The sequence below is a fragment of the Salvelinus namaycush genome, chromosome 10 (genome assembly GCF_016432855.1).
Source record: "Salvelinus namaycush isolate Seneca chromosome 10, SaNama_1.0, whole genome shotgun sequence".
Classification (NCBI taxonomy): domain Eukaryota; kingdom Metazoa; phylum Chordata; class Actinopteri; order Salmoniformes; family Salmonidae; genus Salvelinus; species Salvelinus namaycush.
The window spans coordinates 13272256-13297114 of record NC_052316.1 but is presented as its reverse complement, the minus strand read 5'-3'; the positions used below and the strand labels follow the sequence as shown (position 1 = coordinate 13297114).

At 45.0% G+C, this 24859-nt stretch overlaps 1 protein-coding gene across 3 annotated transcripts in view; it reads left to right on the top strand.

Annotated features, from left to right (window-relative positions):
• The window catches only part of LOC120054704 (ankyrin repeat domain-containing protein 13C-like), a 73864-nt gene that overhangs the window by 45712 nt on the left and 3293 nt on the right, over positions 1-24859 (top strand). For 2 of the 3 annotated variants that reach the window (XM_039002250.1, XM_039002249.1), the window contains 8 exons: positions 8906-8991; positions 10098-10143; positions 11439-11505; positions 15336-15480; positions 15712-15843; positions 16218-16379; positions 16572-16622; positions 21077-21156. In XM_039002250.1, the coding sequence (XP_038858178.1) occupies positions 8906-8991; positions 10098-10143; positions 11439-11505; positions 15336-15480; positions 15712-15843; positions 16218-16379; positions 16572-16622; positions 21077-21156 (769 nt within the window). The remainder of the gene's footprint in view (positions 1-8905; positions 8992-10097; positions 10144-11438; positions 11506-15335; positions 15481-15711; positions 15844-16217; positions 16380-16571; positions 16623-21076; positions 21157-24859) is intronic. The other variant, XM_039002251.1, reaches the window with a different exon arrangement.

Below are 24859 nucleotides of genomic sequence, written 5' to 3'. Positions count from 1 at the left end.
CTCCAACAGTGCAGTAATATCTAACAATACACAACAATACACTGCGTGCACAATTATTAGACAAATTGTATTGATCAGGATTAATTTTATTGTTGAACAAACACAATGCTCTCAGTCAATCCAAAACAAAATGTTATTGAACCTCAAACCTGAATGTTTTACAAGGAAAAGTGAGTTTTGTCTTTCTCAGGGGAATATATAAGTGTGCACAATTATTAGGTAACTAAATTACAAAAATAATTTCTCCCAACTCACTTGTTTATTCTCAATTTTTAGAGAAAGTGTAACAAGTAAGTAACAAAATGAGAATTAAATAACATTTGTGGACAATATAGCCACCCTTCTTTTCAATAACTGCCATGAGCCTTCCATCCATGGAGTCTGTCAGTTTCTTGATCTGTTCACAATCAACTTTCGCTGAAGCAGCAACCACAGCCTCCCAAATGCTGTTCAAAGAGGTGTATTGTCTTCCCTCACTGTAAATCTCAAGTTTGAGAAGGGCCCACAAGTCCTCAATAGGATTTAAGTCAGGTGAGGAAGCGGGCCAGGTCATTATTCGGGCATCTTTGAGGCCCTTGCTGGCTAGCCAAGCAGTGGAGTACTTGGATCCATGTGATGGAGCATTGTCAGTGCATTAAAATCACCACTGCATTAAAATCATCGGCCACTAGGAGCGCCACCTCTGTATGACCAGTTGGGGGGGGGGGGGGGGGGGCCTTACACAGCTCGTTGAGTGCTGTCTTAGAGCCAGCGTTGGTTTGTGGTGGTAAATAGACAGTCACAAAAAATATAGATGAAACTCTCTTGTTAAATAATATGGTCTACAGCTTACCGTGAGGTCTTCTAACTCAGGTGAGCAGAACCTTGAGACTTCCTTAATATAGATTGCACACCTGCTGTTGTTAACAAAGAGACACACCCCTCCCCCCTAACCTTACCCGTGTCGAAAAACCATTTATGTATATTATCCATGTTCTTGTTCAGCCATGACTTCGAGAAACATAGTTATTCAGGTCCCGTTGAAAGGATAGTCTTTAAAAAAAGTTTTTTTTACAGGAGTCGCTAGTGCGCGATGAGACAAGGATATCCCTGCCGGCCAAACCTTCTCTAACCCTAACAACGCTGGGCCAATTGTGCGCCGCCCCATGGGCCTCCCGGTCGCGGCCGGCTGCACCTTGGCCTGGGCGCGAGCCCAAAATCTCTGGTGGCGATGCAGTACCTTAGACCACTGCGCCACCCGGGAGGCCTGAAAGGATAGTCTTGAACGGAGCTTGTCCAGTTTGTTCTCCAGTGATTGTATGTTTACCAATAGAACGGAGTGTAAAGGCAGATTATTTCCCTCACGTTGTACGCCGTCTTTTCCTCTTCCGAGTCTCAGGGATCAGGGCCTGGTCCAGGGTGAGAAGTATGTCCATCGCCGCCAACTCGTTGAAGTAGAAATCTTCACCCTAATCGAGGTTAGTGATCGTTGTTCTGATGTCCAGAAGATCTTTTCTGTCATGGGAAACGATGGCGGAAACATTATGCACAAAAAAAGTTAAGATCAGCACAAAAAAAACACAAATGATCAGAATTGGTCAGGAGCCGGTAAAACGACAGGTATCCATTGCAGCGCCATTCTGAGTTGTCCTCCCACTTGAGGTTGTGGGAGAGGATGGTCCCCAGGAATTGAAATGATTCCGCCGTACTAACACCTGAGCCGTCAATCTCGAGGGGGAGAGATGGTAGGGGCGTTTTCTGCAGTCAACCACCATCTCTACAGTTTTGTCTGCATTGAGTTCCAGGTTATAGCGACTGCACCAGGCCACCAGCGGGTCGACCTTTCCAAGGTACATGGACTCCAAGGTACACGGAGTCGTTTGACAGATGCGTTTTTGGAGGTGCAGTCATTGGTGTAGAGTGAGTAAAGTAGAGGTGAGAGCACACATTCTTGCGACACTCGGGTGCTGAGGGATAAACAGTCCAAAGGTGTTTTCCCGGTTTCACGTGTTGCATCCTGTTGGTCAGGAAGAAAGTGATCCACTGACAGTTGGAGTTAAGCTAGGAGAGTTTGTCTTGTAGCAGTTCTGGGATTGAACACAGAGCTAAAGTCCACAAACAATATCCTTGCATATGTCTATGGGTTATTGAGGTGTTTGAGGATGTAGTGTAGGCCCATGTTGACAGTCGTCCACAGACCTGTTAGTTCTGTAGGCAAACTGCAGTTGGTCGAGGGAGGCATCAGTGATCGTTTTGAGATGGGACAGTACCAGGCGCTCAAAGGCTGTGTGTCAAATTGATGTGCTCACTAAAAGCTAATTACTGTTTCCTCTGGGGTTAATAAGGCAGGGAACAACTTTTCCATGTGGGCATCTGTAGTGTTGTCACCAACTTGGGCCCGAAGTAACTTTATGTTTAAGAGAAGTGAACTACACCCTGCCTATGGGCAGTAGAGTAGACAGTACTACACCCTGCCTATGGGCCGTAGAGTAGACAGTACTACACCATGCCTATGGGCCGTAGAGTAGACAGTACTACACCATGCCTATGGGCAGTAGAGTAGACAGTAGAGGTCGACCGATTATGATTTTTCAATGCCGATACCGATTATTGGAGGACCAAAAAAAGCCGATAACGATTAATCGGCCGATTTTTATATATATATTTGTAATAATGACAATTACAACAATACTGAATGAACAATGAACACTTTTATTTTAACTTAATACAACAATAAAATCAAAATCAATAAATAATGAAACATGTTCAATTTGGTTTAAATAATGCAAAAACAAAGTGTTGGAGAAGAAAGTAAAAGTGCAATATGTGCCATGTAAAAAAGCTAACATTGAAGTTCCTTGTTTAACTCGTTTAAGTTCCTTCCATAATTATGTACAATTCTGGCAAATTAGTTCGCAACGAGCCAGGCGACCCAAACTGTTACATATACCCTGACTCTGCGTGCAATGAACGCAAGAGAAGTAACACAATTTCCCTCATTTAATATTGCCTGCTAACATGAATTTCTTTTAACTAAATATGCAGGTTTAAAAAAATATACTTCTGTGTATTGATTTTAAGAAATGCATTTATGGTTAGGTACATTCGTGCAACGATTGTGCTTTTTCTACAAATGCGCTTTTGTTAAATCATCCCCCGTTTGGCGAAGTTGGCTGTCTTTGTTAGGAAGAAATGGTCTTCACACAGTTCCCAATGAGCCAGGCGGCCCAAACTGCTGCATATACCCTGACTCTGTTGCACAGAACGCAAGAGAAGTGACACAATTTCCCTAGTTAAAAGAAATTCATGTTAGCAGGCAATATTAACTAAATATGCAGGTTTAAAAATATATACTTGTGTATTGATTTTAAGAAAGGCGTTGATGTTTATGGTTAGGTACACATTGGTGCAATGACAGTGCTTTTTTCGCTAATGCGCTTGTTAAATCACCCGTTTGGCGAAGTAGGCTGTAATTCAATGATAAATGAACAGGCACCGCATCGATTATATGCAACGCAGGACAAGCTAGGTAAACTAGGAATATCATCAACCATGTGTAGTTAACTAGTTATTGTTAAGATTGATTGTTTTTTATAAGATATGTTTAATGCTAGCTAGCACCTTACCTTGGCTCCTTGCTGCACTCGCATAACAGGTAGTCAGCCTGCCACGCAGTCTCCTCGTGGAGTGCAATGTAATCTGCCATGATCGGTGTCCAAAAATGCTGATTACTGATTGTTATGAAAACTTGAAATCGGCCCTAATTAATTGGCCATTCCGATTAATCGGTCGACCTCTAGTAGACAGTACTACACCCTGCCTATGGGCAGTAGAGTAGACAGTACTACACCCTGCCTATGGGTAGTAGAGTAGACAGTACTACACACTTTCCATGGTGCTGATACAACCAAGCCGAGATACAGATTTCACGCCAACCTGTCTCTTCAAAATCCCTAAATGGTCTCAGCATTGGAACTTTTCTGTTTATTGTGGTACAGTGTGATATAAGCAGAATTCAATCTAATTCCAATGCAGGAACTCAAATGACGCCACTGGGTATAGCAATGTATCGGTATGTTTCATAATATTTCATCATAACTACTTTCAGCATTTAGTTTGCATTGTTTTGGTAAGACAGCTGTGTGAACGGCCGCATTCCCATAGGCTGTTTGTAATAGGTTAATTACCCTATCTATCTTGTAGCCTATATCCTCAAATTAATTGTGCCCCCTTGCTGATTTCAAATGCCCCCTTAGTCACTTTATCCTGGTGCCGGGGCTGCTAATAAGTGAAGAAAAACAATAATTAAAAAAACATCATGTTCTCGCTCATGATAATTGCATGAAAGTCGTTAGTTAATGACTCACATTGTGCTCACATCAATCGCCATGTAGCCTATGAAATAGTTCAAAAGCAGCCTCTGGTCTCCGGGGTGGGGGTCTATGGTGGCTAATTGTCTATGGGGCTTTTACTGTCCAGTGCCCTGCTGGGTGCCCTGCTGGGTGCTTTGATGAGACTAACAGGGGACTTTATCCATCAAAGCCCAGTAGAGATGGAAGGGATTTGTCCCATAGCCTCTGATGTGGCAGCTGAACTGGAAAACTGGAGCACCCTGGCCTGCCTTGCCATGCTCTGTCTGTGACTGACTGCTAGCTTAGCTTGGTCTGGGAGGTAACCTAGCTAGCTGTCGTCTTAGCAGTTGTGTAACCAGTAATGAGTAGGCCCTTCGCCCGCAGTGAAGCCTGGTGCTGCCTACACTGTGTCAATATTTACTGTCCTATCTCTGCTACTCGGAAGCTGGCTGGTAGCTGTAGTACATTTTTCACCAGTGGGGGTTGGAGGAGTGTTAGATAAACAATATTGCCTCAGGTCTTTTGCCTGTTTCATGTCTTGGTTATGTGGGTCATTCCTTAACATTAATAATACATTATTTAATATTATTAACACTCCAAACCCCTTTCAGACAGGACATTTTGCTATTCTTTTGCTTCTATTACATCTACAGTGCATTCGGAAAGTATTCATACCTCTTGACTTGTTCCACATTTTGTTACGTCACAGCCTTATTCTAAAATTGATTAAATACTGTTTTAAATCATCAGTCTACATGCAATACCCCATAATGACAAAGCTAAAACAGGTTTTTAGACATTTTAGCAAATGTATATTTTGAGAAACATGGTCTGATGAAACCAAGATTGAACTCTTTGGCCTGAATTCTGAGTGTCACGTCTGGAAGAAACCTGGCACCATCCCTACGGTGAAGCATGGTGGTGGCAGCATCATGCTGTGGGGATGTTTTTCAGCGGCAGGGACCGGGAGACCAGTCAAGATCAAGGGAAAGATGAACGGAGCAAAGTACAGAGAGATCCTGGATGAAAACCTGCTCCAGAGCGCTCAGGACCTCAGACTGGGGCGAAGGTTCACCTTCCAACAGGACAACGACCCTAAGCACTCAGCCAAAACAACGCAGGAGTGGCTTCGGGACAAGTCTCTGAATGTCCTTGAGTGACCCAGCCAGAGCCCGGACTTTAAACCAATCGAACATTTCTGGAGAGACCTGAAAATAGCTGTGCATCAACGCTCCCCATCCAACCTGACAGGGTCTGCAGAGAAGAATGGGAGAAACTCGCCAAATACAGGTGTGCCAAGCTTGTAGCGTCATACCCAAGAAGACTCAAGGTTGTAATCGCTGCTAAAGGTGCTTCAACAAAGTACTGAGGGTCTGAATACTTATGTCAATGTAATATATCAGTTTTGTTTTTTAATATATTTGCAAAAATGTCTAAAAATATGTTTTTGCATCATCATTATGGGGTATGGTGTGTAGATTGATGAGGGAAAAAAACAATTTAATCAATTTTAGAATAAGGCTGTAACATAACAAAATGTGAAAAAAGTCAAGGGGTCTGAATACTTCAGAATGCACTGTATGTGCCTCCTCAGACCACTTTCAGAAAGTTATGGCAGCAAAATAGCCATGATGTGTGAATGAGGGGGAATAGCCCTAAGCCTAAGTAGTGAGGGGAGGTCTGGTGGATGGACCACCCGTGTACGGTGGGTGGTCCGTGGGCAGATGGTGAGTTAGTCCTCCCTCCTCTCCCCCTCTGGTCTCCCACGCCGATGGGTGGTAAGGATCAGGAGGCTGCCGAATCTCATTAGGCAGCCAGGCCTGAGAGGGAGAGAGACGCCTGGCCCCCAAAACACCAAAACATAGCCTAGCGTGTGTAAGGAGTGGAGCCAAGCCCAGCCTTTGTTTGTGTATTTGTGTGTGTGTGTGTTTGGCCCCAGCCTGGGCATCCGTGGCCTAGTTTCATTAGCAGCACCAAGGTCCCAGCTCCCTATGTTTGCCTCTTTGGGTTCGTGGACTGGGGGTACATAGGATTAAGGGTACCAGTGTAGGTCTACAGTTAGCTCATTATTGTGGGATGTATTGTGTATATGTGGGATAGGAAAACATCCTGTATGATTGAATAGATACAGTAGGTTAGGCCTACTTCAGCCCCTGCATTTGAAGTGACCATATCAAACACTAGGATTGATCTGTGACACTCAGTCATAATTCCATACCTTGTATTACAGGTTTGTTGTTTTGATCTAATGAAATGCTGTGTTTTCTTCTAAAAGCATATTACAGGTGGATCGCACTATTGTCGTTTATTCCCCTGACACCTCCATAACTGCAATTAGCTGTTGTTCCCACCTCTCTCAAAAAACATGGGTAAACATTAGTCAGATGTGGCTGTTTCAGCTCAGTGTTGTTTGTTTGAAAACAAGCGAGCTCGTATTAGCCAGCCAGTCAGGAAAGCTGGGCCGTCATGGTTAGACGTCTCTATTCTGTTTGGCTTCCTTCGGGTCATTAAAGCGCTTACAGATGTATCTCATTAACGGTCAACTTTATTGTTTATCTCCCAGACTCTTCCCCTCTTTGAACTTCCTGGAATGTATGTGATCCTACCCGCGGTGTAGTGGGCGGGAAGCCACGGGAAGCCAATATAGTGTACCGCAGGAACTAGAAATACCAGTCTCACCACGCTAGGCGAGCCTCTCCTATTATTGACATTCATCGACAGTCCTGTATGTGCTTTGATACTGTGGAATACTGTACTGTGTGATCAAGTTTTGCATGATGTGATATTTAGTTACCCGGCGGCCAAACAATTCAGTCATCGCAACTAAGCTTACACACATAAAGTATAAGGTGGGGTTTGCATGGTGAAATGTGGTCCTCTATTTAGCAATACGCAATACAGTTGATTGGATACTTTATCTTGATTACCTTTACCTACACTCTGTGAAATAAAGGTTTACATTTGTTCTTAATCTTTAAACCTATGTAAAATATGTTTTGTTTTCTGAATTTTTATAATGAGTATTTCTGTATTTGAATTTGGCGCCCAGCAGTTTCACTGGCTGTTGACGAGGTGGGACGCTAACGTCTCACGTACCCAAGAGAGGTTTTAAAGGGGTACAAAGTTATAGACGTACGTAATTTTACCCTTGCAGTTCGTACCTTAAAAGAGCCAATAGTGTACCTTAGGGGACAAGATAGTACAGGTACAAAGCGTACCTTTGGAAAAGGTAAAAAAAATGCCTTTTTAGGGGACTACCACCGTGACAAAGTAGTTTGTTCCCTTTAAGTGGCAGAAATGTACCTCTAAAATGGTTTTTGGAAGTTGTTTTAACACTGTAGGGTGTAAAGCCTTGTTTGCATGTTTCCCAGGGTGCCTTTCAAGTGAATTGTAGAGTTACCAATACCACCCATGACTGTGTTTGCTAGTGGTTGTTGCATTCAAAGGCCTAAATCAAGTGAGTGCCTAAGTGAATATTTTATTATCGAAATTATACTCTTTCGTTTCTTTCTTTCATCAAGATGCATTTGCCGAAAAGAAACTCATAACTTCTGTAAAATATTTGTGGTGGATCTTTGATGTTATGGGGCTATTTTGCTTACACTAGTCCTGAGGCCCTTTGTTAAGGTCAGCAGCATCATGAACTTTACCCAGTAACAGGACATTTTAGCCAAAAAAAACAGGTTGCATCTGCCAGGAGGCTGAAACTTGGCAGCAAGTGGTTCTTCCAGCAAGACCATAACCCCAAGCACACATCAAAATCCACAAAGAAATTGTTAATTGGTTGCAAAATCATCATTTTGCAATGGCCATCTCAGTCTCTGGACTTGAACCCCATTGAAAACCTGTAGTTTGAATTAGAGGGCAGTCCATAAGAGCAGACTAAGGACATCAAGGGTCTGTAAAGATTCTGTATGGAGGAATGGTCTAAGATCTCTCCCAATGTGTTCTCCAACTCATAAAACATTCAAGAAAAAGGCGCAGTGCCGTTATCCTCACAAGGTGAGGTAATGAAAAGTATTGAAAATAGGTTTGTCAATCATTTTGAATCCTACCTATTTGAGATTTTTTTTATTACTTTTTAAACACAACATATTTGTCTGAGCAATTGTACTAGCATTTAATAATAGAATTTCCCCATACAATTTCCCTATACAATATAGCTCAGTATTTGAATTATTTATTTTATACAGTAGTTTTTGCTCATCTTTATCAAGGGTGTCTATCATTTCAGACCCTGCTGTATATCATAAGCCACTACTTTGACAGCCTAGTTTTACCCCAACACAGTGGTCTGAAACTCCTGGTTTGCAGGCCACATCGGGCAAGTAACATTATGCTGGCTTGCAAAGTGATATGTACAGTAAATCCTACTTTTAATCACGTGCAACCTGTACTTAGAATGATTGCCAAGGTAGGGAAAATGTCCAATTTTTGTACCCCCAAGAACAATACTGTACCCTAACCATACCTTTTTATCTGAGAGTGTAGAGATTCCAGTAATGATGCTTGATGTTACTGTATGTAGTTGTTGTGGTCTCACCCCTCCCTCCCTTCTCCCTTCTCTCTGTCAGTCACAGCGCTGCTAAGGAAGCTCAAACAGCAGTCCAGAGAGAGTGTGGAGGACAAGAGGCCAAAGCTACTGAACGCCCTCAAAGAGGTACGGTACATTCTCTCTCTCTCTCTCTCTCTCTCTCTCTCTCTCTCTCTCTCTCTCTCTCTCTCTCTCTCTCTCTCTCTCTCTCTCTCTCTCTCGTTTCATATCCCTGATCCCTCATATCTGAAACCGATATGAAGGCTGATATATTGTGTATTCTCGTCTCTACCCTCTCCACCTCTCCCCTCCCTACCATACTCCTCTCCCAAAATGAAGCATGATCCAATGCGCTGCGGGGCAGGCTGTGTACTCACTCTACATCTGCCAGCAGAGTCCTCCCAGTCAGAAATGCCACTCTGCGGCACACATACAGACCCAGGCCCTCTCTCAGTCACTCAGTCACACACTATCTATGGTCATCACAACAAAGCGGCCCCATAGCACAGCCCTCGGCATGCAGTAAGCATTCCCCCAGGCCTACGCTCAAGGAATATGCAAACAGACAGCAACATGGGCCCTGGGGGGGAGGGAGGGTCAACATGCAGGAGCAGTGACATTCTCACAAACCTCCCTGGATGGCATGACACAGGGGAAGGCAGATGCTTCCACTCCAAACACACGCATGTGCACGAACGCATGTGCGCACACACATGTACACACACAGTTGATAGTCTGGGCTTTGGGGAGCCTTGCAGTGCTGCGGCTGGCATGATGTTATTGAGGGTTCTCTGTGGGCATAAACATCTGGTGCTCTGGGCATAGGCCACAGCCAGGTTAACTGTGACTCCCCAAGGGGAGTGATAAAGGGAAGGAGAGAGCGGTGGAGGAAAGGGATAAAAGAGCAGCTTTAGGCATGGCCTTGGAGCCTGTCGTGTGTTAGACGCGAGAATTTTATACTGTAACTCCTGTGATGAAGCAGGCGTAGATGTCACCGAAAGTTTTTCTCCTGACTCCAGGGGATTATATTTCCTCAGAAATGCGCAATCATTCATATTACATCCTTGGTGGTTTTTATTTCCGGTCAGTATTACCCTGAGATTAGGTGGGCCAGCTGTGTAATTTCAGAACTACATATTGGATCCTAAACTCATTCGAGAAAATATATGTTTGATAATCATATTGTTATTGTTATATGCTAATCATATTGTTATTCTATTTTTTTTCTCCAGTTGGGAGACTTTTATCTTGAGCTTCACTGGGACTTTCAAAGTTGGGGTGAGTTTGCTTTGCGTCTATACAAGTATATGATAAGTATATGATCAGGCCAACTCACTACAACGGTTCAGTTTCTTTGCAATTTTCAACTACACAAAGTGCATTTAACCAGATTAAAGTTGATTTAGAAGCACTAGAATGGTTGATGTTGTTAAACTGTGTGTGTGTGAGAGAGAGAGTTAATGTGGTAGCATCTCTGAGAGCCCAGTTATGTGGGTATCAGTAAGGGCTCTCTGCCCAGCTGGTTGGGGACAGAGTGATACTGAGAGATTGTTTACAACACTGAGGTAATCCTCTGTAGGGAGTGGCCTCGCCTCCCCACACAGGCAGACCCTCCCCCTGGTGGTGGCTATATGTCATTACAACGTCGCACCACCAGCATTACCAAGGCCTATGAACGCTTACATCAATTAAGCTTATCTTTTAGATCCATTGATCTTCCTACCGTTTCACTGAATTAATTAGAGAAGAAATGCTGTTACAAATGTCCCACATTTCTTTGGCTAAATGTCTAGTGGACTCCAGAGAGCATGCTAACAGTGTGTCAACATGTCACGTTAAATATTGACCTGCTTGGAAAGATTACGTGACTGTAAAGAAAGGGTTGCTGATTGTGTAAGTGTTAGCTGGTAGTATTTGACAGGGATGTAGTGCCCCTGAGTGGCAAGGGCTCAAATCCAAAGATTGTATTGGGAGATGCCTTTCTATAAGGACTGTTCAGGAGGGTGAAACTTTACAGAACGTTCACATAGAAATGTATAGTGCAGAGCAGATATAATAGGGAATTGTGCCAGCTCTATTCATTCCATTTCTATCTGCAATGTTCTGAACGTTTCACCTCACAGAATACACTCCAAGTGTTATGTACTGCACACACATTGAGAGAAGCCAGGGCCCCATCAGCCCTATTCAATATGCTGGGGGTAGAACAGTCTCAAAACAGACACATTGTCCAGTCTGTACTAGTCCAGATCAAACGGAATTGATTTCCTATCAGACATGGCATTCACAGGCTCTGTTCCAATATCCACACTAGCATACCTACATATACTGTACATTAGAATTTAGCAATATATTATAGCATGTTAGTGTGGGGATTGGAACATGGATGGTTCCCTCCAAGGGTTTGAATTGGCCTCATACCGTACTTGTAAAAAGAGCATTACATATTCAACTGCAGAACTACATATTCTGTGGCTGGTATGGGCTCTGAAGTGGTTGGTGATTTTCATTATTAAGTGGAGTTTCAATACCTAGGCCTATCGATATCCCCATGTCTTTTTCCCATGTTGCAGTGCCTTTGCTCTCCCGAATCCTGCCCTCTGACGTGTGTAAGATCTACAAACAGGGCATCAACATCCGGTAAGTCAAGTAATCCTTTTAATAATCCCTTGTTTTCATGAAGTTGTAACAAGCAATAATTAGCGTGAAGCCAGTAGATAAGGCATAAGATGAGATCATTGTAAGAAATAAGCATGTCAAACAGATAACCACACACGTAAGAATCAACACAGTATCACTGACAGACCCCTTGGCTATGCCTTGGACAGATCTGTCTGTCTGTACTGGTATCAGCTGTTACAGCCTATGTACAGCTTGCCCACACACACACAGTACACAATGTTGCTTGTCCTCCTCAGCTGAGTTGATACACTGATCATCACCAATCTTTAGTCTTGGTTGTGTGCCCGTCTGTTTCTGCCCCAGCCATCTGGTTCAGTCTTGGCAGAGCAGAGATGCAGTCTTATTGGATGGGGAAAGTGTCAGGTACTGATGGTTGCCCTATTGACATACCAACAACATTTACTAGACTGGCGCCTCTACGGAGTGATGTCCACAGCCTTCAGTATTATACTGAAAAGGGCAATGTGATATGGTAAAACCCACGATAATAAAAGTACATATTCCTTGACAAAGCCCTTTTTTAAAGCACTTTCAGGCTTGTAGGACCTTTTTTCAGTTGATTAGAAAACCCTGGCTTTGAACACTACACTCTCTCCCATTTTATGGGAAGCTGTAGTGCCAGCCTCAGCACGGCGGCTAACGACAAGCTTGGTTAAACTTCTTATGGCCGCAATCCCGTTAACGGGATCGATATGACAACAGCCAGTGAAAGTGCAGGGCGCCAAATTCAAACAACAGACATCTCATAATTAAAATTCCTCAAACATACAAGTATTTTATACCATTTTAAAGGTAATCTTGTTGTTAATCCCACCAAAGTGTCCGATTTCAAATAGGCTTTACAGCGAAGCACCACAAACGATTATGTTAGGTCTCCGCAAAATCACAGAAAAACACAGCCATTTTTCCAGCCAAAGACAGGAGTCACAAAAAGCAGAAATAGAGATAAAATTAATCACTAACCTTTGATGATCTTCATCAGATGACACTCATAGGACTTCATGTTACACAATACATATATGTTTTGTTCGATAAAGTTCATATTTATATCCAAAAGCCTCAGTTTACATTGGCGCCATGTTCAGAAATGCCTCCAAAATATCCGGAGAAATTGCAGAGAGCCACGTCAAATAACATAAATACTCATCATAAACTTTGATGAAAGATACATGTTTTACATAGAATTAAAGATACACTTGTTCTTAATGCAACCGCTGTGTCAGATTTCAAAAAGCTTTACGGCAAAAGCACAATATTCAATAATCTGAGAACAGCGTTCAGCCACAAAAGGAAGCCATACAGTTACCCGCCAAATTGTGCAGTCAACAAAACTCATAAAAAGCATTATAAATCTTCACTTACCTTTGCTGATCTTCGTCGGAATGCACTCCCAGGACTCCCACTTCCACAAGAAATGTTCGTTTTGTTCGGTAATGTCCATCATTTATGTCCAAATAGCTATTTTTGTTAGCGTGTTTGGTAAACAAATCCAAAGTCAGGAAGCGCGTTCACTAAAAGCAGACGAAATGTCAAAAAGTTCCGTAACAGTCAGTAGAAACATGTCAAACGATGTATTGAATCAATCTTTAGAATGTTTTTAACATAAATCTTCAATAATGTTCCAACCGGAGAATTACATTGACTTCAGATGTGCGATGGAACAGAGCTCCCTCTCATGTGAACGCGCATGGTCAGGTCATGGTCAGGTCATGGTCAGGTCATGGTAGACCTGACTAAGTCTCCTTCGGCCCCACTTCACATTAGAGGCATCAGACAAGGTTCTACAGACTGTTGACATCTAGTGGAAGCCGTAGGAAGTGCAAACTCATCCATATCCCACTGTGTATTCAATAGGGGCTGGGTTGAAAATCGACCAACCTCAGATTTCCCACTTCCTGTTTGGATTTTTTCTCAGGTTTTTGCCTGCCATATGAGGTCTGTTATACTCACAGACATCATTCAAACAGTTTTAGAAACTTCAGAGTGTTTTCTATCCAATACTAATAATACTATGCATATATTAGAAACTGGGACTGAGGAGCAGGCAGTTTACTATGGGCACCTCTGGGCACCTTTCATCCAAGCTACTCAATACTGCCCCTGCAGCCATAAGAAGTTAACTAGAGTGTGAAATCCATTCTCGCACTGCTGTGACTGAGTAGCACGACATATGTTTGCAGATCTATTACCTCTGTGCCCCTCTCCAAATAATTACACTTAGATAGAGGGAACCAGCACGTACCTTTGCCTTAACTTTACCCACCTACCGGCTCCATTATAATTGGACCAGCGCCGAGTAGTCCCATCCAGTAACAAAACACGATTCACTATTCACAGTTGGAATACACAGTGCGGTTAGAATTGCTTGTCTGAGTGCTAGAGGCATCACTACAGACCCGGGTTCGATCCCAGGCTGTATCACAACCGGCCCTGATCGGGAGTCACATAGGGCGGCGCACAATTGGCCCAGCGTTGTCTGGGTTAGGGGAGGGTTTGGCAGGAGGGGCTTTACTTGGCTCATCGCGCTATAGCGACTCCTTGGGGCGGGCCGGGCACCTGCAGGCTGACCTTGGTCGTCAGTTGAACATTGTTTCCGCCGACACATTGGTGTGGCTGCCTTCCGGGTTAAGCGGGCGGGTGGTAAGAAGTGTGGTTTGGCGGGTCATGTTTTGGAGGACGCATGACTCGACTTTGGCCTCCCGAGTCCGTTGGGGAGTTGCAGTGATGAGACAAGATCGAAACTGGGGAGTAAAAGGGGGTAAAATACAAACAGAAAAAATTAATAAATAACAAGAACGAAAAACAATTTGCTCGTCTGGCTTTGATGTGCTAGCAGGCTGGTTAATGTATGCTGATCTGCTGAGCTTCAGTGTTCAGTGAGAAGAAGCCATGTTCAGGCTGTTTTGTTCTTCAAAGGGACTGTATTTTATCCCACACAGCAATGACACACACACACAGACACAGACAAATGAAAGAGTTTTAAAGTGTTGCTAGGTTACCTGCCTCACAAATTGCCCCCCTCCTCCCCACCCCCTCTACCCTGCTCTGAATCTATCCAACACTGGAGATTCAGGGCAAATCATTCTCAGGCACATAAACTGTGTGTGTGGTGGTGAGAAATTGGTGAAGGGTAGGTTGTAATTTATTTACCAGGGTTGAAAGTTGTCTAATAGACTTTCATAATGTCTGTTTGATATTCCCGAGGTGGGGAAAGAAACCGACCTAGGCATAACTTAATTTACATTCCAATGGTTGAAATTCTCAGCTCTGTCATACCTCTCACTCTCCACTTTGTGTCTATGTGCAGCCCATAAAGTAGTTCAGTTATTTTTTGTTGTCTCACCTCATTCCTCCACTACTCCATGAAACTAGCTTTTGTCGGAAAACATAGAAATGGGTTGTCGCCCATGGCAACTATTAACACAAAAGCTGTCTCAGAGCTTTTAGAGACCAAGTTTGAGTTCTTTAGTTTTATTGAAAAAAGTTTTACTTTTACGCTGTATGTTGCTTGGTAACAAGATCGTGTACTTATACTCCGTGTGTGTGTGTGTCCCTCACTCTGTCTCTCTCTTTCTCTTTTTCTCCTTGCTTCTTTGTCTTCTTTTGGTTTTTGAGGGGTGTGGAGGGATTATGTAGATGTGATAGAAGCAATTAGTATAGACATGAACTAGACGCAATATGTGCTGTTTTAATGTGCTGTTGCTGGTGCTATTGACATTATGTTGGCCCATGAAGTGGTTTGAATTTCAATTCTATCCCTTCTTCCCTTTCTTTCTGATTGGTCGTAGACTGGACACCACCCTAATAGACTTCACAGATATGAAGTGCCAGCGTGGTGACCTTAGTTTTATCTTTAATGGCGACGCCATCCCCTCTGAGTCCTTTGCGGTGCTGGACAATGAACAGAAGGTGTACCAGCGGATACACCACGAGGTGAGACCCATGCACGCGCACACACAAACACACGTGCACATACACACACACGCTCGCAGCAGCACAAATCCGCACGTGCACGCACGCACGCAAACATACCGTCGTGCATTTCTGCATGCAGACGTCGAGCTAGTGACGCTCTATGTCTCGTACTCTGCCTTTCAAAATGATCCCTGTGTCTGTGAAGTGTGTGTGTGTGTGTGTCAGAGGGCTGTGTTCCCTATGTTGCAGGAGTCAGAGATGGAGACAGAGGAAGAGGTGGACATCCTTATGAGCAGTGATGTTTACTCTGCCACTCTCTCCACCAAGTCCATCACCTTCTCCAGAGCCCAGACCGGCTGGCTGTTCCGAGAGGACAAAACGGTTGGTTTTCATACATCTCCTTTGTCGAATACTACCTCTCCGTCACTAAATGTGACCTTTGCTGATCTACAGTTATCGTCTTGTTATTCAATGCAGTACAGGACGCCCATGTCCTTTTCACATTAACCACGCCGTATCTCCCCACAACAAAGTTCAGGGGCAACAGAGTAACCAAAACATAGTGGTCGTGTTTGATAAGCCTCCTGGGAGAGCCACAGGTGTTCACCTGAGGGGAGAGTTCATGTGTGTGTGTGTGTGTGTGTGGGGGGGGGGGGGGGGGGGGGGGGTATTGCTGTCTGTCTCGGTCCTTTGAGGTGTATTGAAGGGAAATTGGTGACTCAGAGGTTTTATTTTCTTGTCCTTTGTGGCTCCAGGAGCGTGTGGGAAATTTCCTGGCGGATTTCTACTCAGTGAACGGGCTGGTGCTGGAGTCACGGAAGCGTCGGGAGCACCTGAGTGAGGAGGACATCCTGAGGAACAAGGCCATCATGGAGAGCCTGAGCAAAGGAGGGAACCTCATTGAGCAGAACTACGAGGTGAGCTCTGCTGTGAGGTCCTCTGGCTGCAGAGTACGGGAATATGGCCACAATGTAAACTTTCACCCAACTCTTAACCATATTTTCATATCCAGAACGTTCTGCTGGGGCCTACTGGTATGATGTCACCTGTTGCGGTTGTGAGCTGGCTGCTATGTGTTAAGTGAAGATACTGTTTGCTTGTACCTGCAGCCTAAGTGCGAGTCCAGTCCGGAAACTCTCCTCTCCTGCTGGACCCTCGGGGTAGGCCCTCTGACCTCACTGCTTGCCACTCTTATATCACCATCCTATGGGATCTCCTCTCACCTCCAGTCACTCCTACCAAAACATGTAAATGCTACATGGACCACGAGAGCGTCATATTTTTCCCTTAGCATCGGGCTCTTTTGATGTAAAACACGTCTGCATTGTTTATTTGGAAATACTTCAATTGGACTCCTCACCCCTCTTGGGTTTCTTTGTAGTTTTATTTGGACATACCGTCTGTCGGAATGAAAACCGCCCTTCTGATCCTCGTTTGTGGCATTCTGACCCCTTTCCTCCACCTTTGCGCATATATACCAGGCACAGCACCCCCCTCTAGTGATGGAAGCTCACAGCTGAACTTTACACACAGTTCCAGTGCTTTCCCTCTCTTTCGGCCTCTAGATCGTTCGAGAGTTTGCTTTGGGAGCCCTTGTCTATGCACTGTACATAAAGCTGCCACACAGGGACGTCACTGCCTCACAATGCTCAATAGATACTTTTTAGTGGCTCTGTTGTTTTCGTTAGTCCTGTCCTGTCATGAACTGGGTTTTGTGTTGTCGATGTGTCCTATAGTATTTACATCTTGTGGTATTGTTGTCCTTGTACTGTGACATATAGGTCAAGGTCAGGTCAGCACAGTATTGAATGGGAAAAACTGCTTACACAGTCCATTGTGCATCCATCCATCCATGTTTATACAAGTGCTTCCCTGCTCAGTGGTAACTGTTTCACAGAAGTAGGTTGAGAGAAAAACAACAGTCCAAGTTCGTCCCAGCACTGACGCCCCCCTCTGTTTACTCCGGCGGTGGTGGCATAGCAGAGCGGGTCAGCGCGGCGCCCGGGGACCCAGATAGCAGGGGGTTTAAAGCAGGGCTCTGTACTATTGACTGTGTGGATGAAGGCTAAAACCCCTGGTGCCACGGAGCGACGGGGGTGCACCGGCCGACAGACGGACTGGCATACCAGGAGATCACTGGCTGGAGGCTGTATGTACTCTGCCCCCGTCACAACAACAGCGGCGGCGGGAGCGAGAGGCGTGCGAGCCAACGGCCATCATGATGCCACAGCAAATGCATCAAAACACTGTGATCCACCACCGCTCAGGGTCACATAGGGATAATAACATTGTCCAGTTTGAAGTAAAGGGAACCCTACGTTTGAATGATGAGATACTGACAGTGGAATCTGGTGCAGGTTCTTTCTTCTCTTGAAGTAGGCCATAGGTACATTATAGTGGATGCTTCTCAATTCACGTTTCAGAAAACACAGCCATTCCTAGTGAGGGGTCAGTTAGAGAGAGTTCAGTATTAGTGTGGGCGTGTTTTTGTGCATACGTGCGTATTTGTGGGCGTGCGTCGGTTGGTATCCTCGATGTGGCCAAGTCCTCAGTATTGGCAGTAGCCTACTGTTGAGTAGCCATGTGTCCTGGCCAATGTGAGGTAGTAAGCCTGTGTGGGTCAATCGCTAGCAACGCGCAGAATCCACTTAATAAATCTCACTGGATTGATTGCTCTCATTTTACTCCTGCGACTCTTTCATACTCTTGCTTGTGCCTGTTGTTTTTTTCCCCGTTAACGTGTGTAATGACCTGTCAAACACGCCGGTAATGGCTGAAATGGGCTCAATGGAAAATACTGTCTTTCCGTTGAATCTATAAGAACGTTAAAGCTTTGTTGGGGATTGAACACACCGTCTCGACACCTACATCACAAGAAAGAGAAGGAATTTTAAAAAGTAACCATTTAATACAGTTAAAATTTTTACAAATTAGATGCGCTGAAATGAAAGCAACTTTTGAAAATGAACACTGATTATAATCATATTATGTTTGATCTCGCAAACAATGTAAAGTATGTTTAGATAGGTGTAATCTAGAGCCGATCGTTTAGATTTTTAATCCGAGGGTATCCTGCTATTGACACCCTAGTTGCAAGAGAAGGTTGCAACATCAGTCATTAATGAGGCAGTCTAGGCAGTGCAGAGGTGCGTTCAGTTCAATGGTTTGTACTGAATGACACGTTTCCCCAAAATGTTCTTGTACATTCTTGAACAGACTTTGAGGTACGTTTTCTCCCGTTTGGTGGGTGTGGTGAGGTGTGGCTTGAAGCAATGCAAGTGACGTATTTAAAGGGCAGTTGCCATGCTGACAGTGTTCCCCTACCCACAACCCAACGCCTCCCTGTTTTTCAACAGGTCATTAAGTACAGCACCATTTCTGTTCAATTTAACATTTGAGAATGTAAAAACGTACTGGTCACATTTCAACATTTCAACTGTCCAGAACATAAAAACATTCCGTTTGATTGAACCTTTGCTACGTTGCAGAACAATTTGTACTGAACGACACATTTCCCCAAAACGTTCTTGAACAGACTTTGAGGAACGTTTGCTTACGTTTGGTGGGCGTGGCGCGGTGTGGCTTGAAGCAATGAGTGACGTTTTTAAAGGGCAGTGGCCATGCTGACAGCGTTCCCCAACCCACAACCAACCCACCTTGTTTTTCAACTGGTCGTTCAGCACAGCACCATTTCCGTTCAATTCAACGTTACAGAACGTAAAAACTTACAGAATGCAGCCCTGATGAGTGCAGGTAGGGTAGACAGAGCAGGTGAGTACAGGTAGGGTAGACAGCCCTGATGAGTGCAGGTAGGGTTGACAGCCCTGATGAGTGCAGGTAGGGTAGACAGCCCTGATGAGTGCAGGTAGGGTAGACAGCCCTGATGAGTGCAGGTAGGGTAGACAGCCCTGATGAGTGCAGGTAGGGTAGACAGCCCTGGTGAGTGCAGGTAGGGTAAACAGAGCAGGTGAGTGCAGGTAGGGTAGACAGAGCAGGTGAGTACAGGTAGGGTAGACAGCCCTGATGAGTGCAGGTAGGGTAGACAGCCCTGATGAGTGCAGGTAGGGTAGACAGAGCAGGTGAGTGCAGGTAGGATAGACAGCCTTGATGAGTGCAGGTAGGGTAGACAGCCCTGGTGAGTGCAGGTAGGGTAGACAGAGCAGGTGAGTGCAGGTAGGGTGGACAGGGCAGGTGAGTGCAGGTAGGGTAGACAGAGCAGGTGATTGCAGGTAGGGTTGACAGCCCTGGTGAGTGCAGGTAGGATAGACAGCCCTGATGAGTGCAGGTAGGGTAGACAGCCCTGATGAGTGCAGATAGGGTAGTCAGCCCTGATGAGTGCAGGTAGGGTAGACAGCCCTGATGAGAGCAGGTAGGGTAGACAGCCCTGGTGAGTGCAGGTAGGGTAGACAGAGCAGGTGAGTGCAGGTAGGGTAGACAGCCCTGGTGAGAGCAGGTAGGGTAGACAGAGCAGGTGAGTGCAGGTAGGGTAGACAGCCCTGGTGAGAGCAGGTAGGGTAAACAGAGCAGGTGAGTGCAGGTAGGGTAGACAGCCCTGATGAGAGCAGGTAGGGTAGACAGCCCTGGTGAGTGCAGGTAGGGTAGACAGAGCAGGTGAGTGCAGGTAGGGTAGACAGCCCTGGTGAGAGCAGGTAGGGTAGACAGAGCAGGTGAGTGCAGGTAGGGTAAACAGAGAAAGTGTTTGGTGGTTGCAGCTCTGTTCCTCCCCTTTATGTTAATGTGTTCATATATACAAACACACCTGGTGTATTTATGCAAATGAGGCACATGTAATTTTCTTTCTTTTAACACAGAATAAGAACTATTTGCTGATACAGTAAGAAAATGTATTTATGAGTGTATTCTAAGAGAAACATTTTTTTATGTTTCAATACATCCCACCAATGCCCCTGAATTCCATTCGTTATTTGCCAGTAAAATGTTTTATGTGATAAAATTCAGTCAACATCTGATGGATTATACAAATTCAAAATGTTTGGAGTATCTTTATCCATTGTCCAACTGTTGCATTTATTAAAACCTTTTAACAATTTCGATGACCATTGCTACTTTGATGTCCAGAGAGATAATAACCTAAGGTCAAGGTGTTGGTAACGAGGCACGTGTCGAGAATTAAGACTGAGTCTGTGCTTTATTGAAATGACCCCTTTTCATTCATGCAGTTTGTGTGCAGCTGTAAAATCATCAAGTTGGTTTTACCACTGGCAGTGTGTTGTTCATGTGGTCAATCCCGCTCTCAGCATTAGTGATGTATTTGGGCCCTCTAGTGACCCAAATGTGGTTGTGCATCCTACATTTCATTCACCTCAGGTGGATACAGGCAAAATCTTACAAACAACTCAGCAAAAAAACAAAGCCACTTTGAGAAGCTCATAAAAAAATCTATATTGAAGTCATTAGCTTGGGATTTTTAAGCTTTTAGTGTGCTGTTTGTTATGTCTGAATGTGTTTTTGTTTTTCTTTGTAGTCTGACTATGACTTTGTTTATGATATTTGTGTACTCTTTGCTCAGTTTGATGTCTGACTTTATTCTGTGTCGATTTCTATTGCCAGGTGTCTGTTCTTGCCACTCATATGTGTTTCCCTCTCTCTTTAGCCCGTGAGGCGACAGTCACTAACTGCCCCTTCACCCAACACTATCTCCTGGGAGGAATACATCAACGCAGAAAACGGAAAGTATGTGTGACCATCACCTTCTCACAAGTACACTTCTTACACGCTTCCTTTCACGAGGGCCCTCTTCCTCATTGTTAGTCTCAAATGTCTACATACAGGGTTAAATCTAATCAAATCAAATGTTATTTGTCACACGCTTCGTAAACGACAGGTGTAGACAAACAGTGAAATGCACACTTCAAGGTCCAACAGTGCAGAGTTAAAAATGAGATATAGTGACACGAGGAATAAATACACAGTGAATAACAATAAAGAGTAAAAACAACATGGATATAGACAGGGAGTGGGAAAGCCCGTATGAGGGTTAGCGCTCAGGCTAGAATGAACCGCGGCCGGTATGCGTGGGAGAGAGAATATCTGTAGTGTTCGGAAAAAGTACTCAACGCACTCAAAACCAGGAAGAGGAAAACCCCAAGGGGGCCGAGATGCAGAAATAATATCATTCATTTAATCCACGCTCGAAAGAAGTGGAGGTGCAAGGCGCTATATAACAACAAGGAGCGGAGGCCTTATGCCTTCATCAGTGCTGTACAAACAAATTAAGAAGACACACACAGCAGGTGCGGGCATAGTTAATTAGAGACTGGCGAATCGGGAGTCAATGCATATGAAAAAGGAATATATATTAGGAGGTAATTGAGGTACCTATGCACATATAGGTAGGGGTAAAGCGACTAGGTAACAGGATAGATAATACAGTAGCAGCAGCAGCGTATGTGGTGACTGTGAAAGTGTGTGTGTGTGGCGTCAGTATGCATGTGTGCGCGTGTTATGTGTGTGTGGGCGTATACAGTGTGTGTGTATGCGTGTGTTGGGTTGTCAGTGTGAGTATGTGTGAGTGTGTGGATAGAGTCCAGTGTGGGCATAGAGTCAATGCAAGAGAGTTAGTGCAAAAAAGCGTCAATGCAGGTAGTCCTGGTAGCTATTTGATTAGCTAATTAGCACTCTTGTTTAGCAGTCTTATGGCTTGTGGGTAGAAGCTGTTCAGGGTCCTGTTGGTTCCAGACTTGGTCCACTGGTATTGCTTGCCCTGCGGTAGCAGGAAGAACAGTCTATGATTAGGGTGGCTGGAGTCTGAAAATGTTTTGGGCCTTCCTCTAACACCGCCTGGTATAGAGGTCCTGGATGGTAGGGAGCTCGGGCCCAGTGATGTATTGGGCCGTACTCACCGCCCTCTGTGGTGCCTTGCGATCAGGTGCCTTGTAGTTGCCATACCAAGCCGTGAAAAGTTTTGAGGATCTGAGGCCTATGCCAAATCTTTTCAGCCTCCTGAGGGGGAAGAGGCACTGTCATCCCCTCTTCACAACTGTGTGGGTGTGCGTGGACCATGTTAATTCCTTAGTGATGTGGATACCGAGGAACTTGAAGCTCTCAACCCACTCCACTACAGCCCCATCGATGTAGATGGGGGCATGCTCACCCCTCCGTTTCCTGTAGTCCACGAACAGCTCCTTTATCTTGCTGACGTTCAGGGAAGGTTGTTGTTTTGGCACTACACTGCCAGGTCTCTGACCTCCTCCCTATAGACTGCCTCATCGTAGTCGTTGATCAGTCCTACCAACGTCGTATTGTCAGCAAACTTGATGATGGTGTTGGAGTCGGGCGTGGCCACGCAGTCATGGGTGAACAGGGAATACAGTAAGGGACTAAGCACACACGCCTTGATGGTCAGCATTGCGGATGTGTTGTTGCCAAAGTTACCGCCTGGGGCCGGCCCATGAGGAAGTCCAGGATCCAGTTGCAGAGGGAGGTGCAAATTGCAATGTCCGTACTGTGAGACGCCTAAGACAGCGCTACAGGGAGACAGAATGGACAGCTGATTGTCCTCTCAGTGGCAGACCACGTGTAACAACACCTGCACAGGATCGGTACATCCGAACACCACACCTGCGGGACAGGTACAGGATGGAAACAACAACTGCCCGAGTTACACCAGGAACACACAACCCCTCTAACAGTGCTCAGACTGTCCACAATAGGCTGAGAGAGGCTGGACTGAGGGTTTGTAGGCTTGTTGTAAGGCAGGTCCTCACCAGACATCACCGGCAACAACGTCGCCTATGGGCACAAACCCACCGTCGCTGGACCAGACAGGACTGGCAAAAAGTGCTCTTCACTGACGAGTCGCGGTTTTGTCTCACCAGGGATGATGGTCGGATTTGCGTTTATCGTCAAAGGAATGAGCGTTACGGCGAGGCCTGTACTCTGGAGTGGGTCCGTCATGGTCTGGGGCATTGTGTCACAGCATCAGCGGACTGAGATTGTTGTCATTGCAGGCAATCTCAACGCTGTGCGTTACAGGGAAGACATCCTCCTCCCTCATGTGGTACCCTTCCTGCAGGCTCATCCTGACATGACCCTCCAGCATGACAATGCCACCAGCCATACGGCTCGTTCTGTGCGTGATTCCCTGCGAGACAGGAATGTCAGTGTTCTGCCATGGCCAGCGAAGAGCCCAGATCTCAATCCCATTGAGCACGTCTGGACCTGTTGGATCGGAGGGTGAGGGCTAGGGCCATTCTGCCAGAAATATCAGGGAACTTGCAGGTGCCTTGGTGGAAGAGTGGGGTTACATCTCACAGCAAGAACTGGCAAATCTGGTGCAGTCCACGAGGAGGAGATGCACTGCAGTACTTAATGCAGCTGGTGGCCACATCAGATACTAACTGTTACTTTTGATTTGGATCCCCCCTTTGTTCAGGGACACATTATTCCATTTCTGTTAGTCACGTGTCTGTGGAACTTGTTAATTTTATGTCTAAGTTGTTGAATCTTGTTATGTTCATACAAATATTTGTTCATACAAACACATGTTAAGTTTGCTGAAAATTAAAATCACCGACCACGAGAAAAGCTGCCGCTGAATGTGCATTGTCTTGTTTGCTTATAGCCCCCTATACAGCTAGTTAAGTGCAGTCTTAGTGCTAGCGTTTGTTTGTGGTGGTAACTAGACAGCTACAAAAAAGATAGATTAAATAGTATGGTCTGCTGCTTATCATGAGGTATTCTAACTTGAGACTTCCTTAACATTGGAGGTCCCGCACCAACTGTTGTTAATAAAGAGACACACCTCTCCTCCCCCTGTTCAGCTAAGACTCTGAGAAACATAGGATATTACAGTTTTTCAGGTACCGTTGAGAGGATACGGAGCTCTTCCAGTTTGTTCTCGAGTGACTGCATGTTCGTCAATACAACAGAGGGCAATGGTGGTCTATTTGCTCGCTAATGTACTCTTGTCAGGTTGCCGCCTCGCCTGTCTCTCTTTCGCTGCCGCTTCCTCTTTCGAGTCCCAGGGATTAGTTCCTGGTCCGGAGGAAGCAGAACGTCCAGAGGTGCCGACTCGTTTAAGTTGGAATGTTCATCCATTCTGATGCCTTGAAGCTGTTTTCGGTCATAGGAAATGATGCTGGAGACATTATGTACAACAAAGTTACGATCAGCGTAAAAACACACAAAATAGGTCAGGAGCCCGTAAGACGGCTGCCATCCACTGCAGTGCCATCTTGCCAGGGGGAATGATGGACAGACAGACAGATCACTTATGTACAGTTGTGACAGGGTGGATAGTGCCATTTAAGGCCATTCCCTCTTACCTCATCAGTTAAAGCTGTGGAGAGCTGTTCTACTTCCTGTTGGAGAAACTTGACCCATCGACTAGATGGGTATGGGGTTTCAGTAGCAACTGGTTACTGCTTCCCACTTC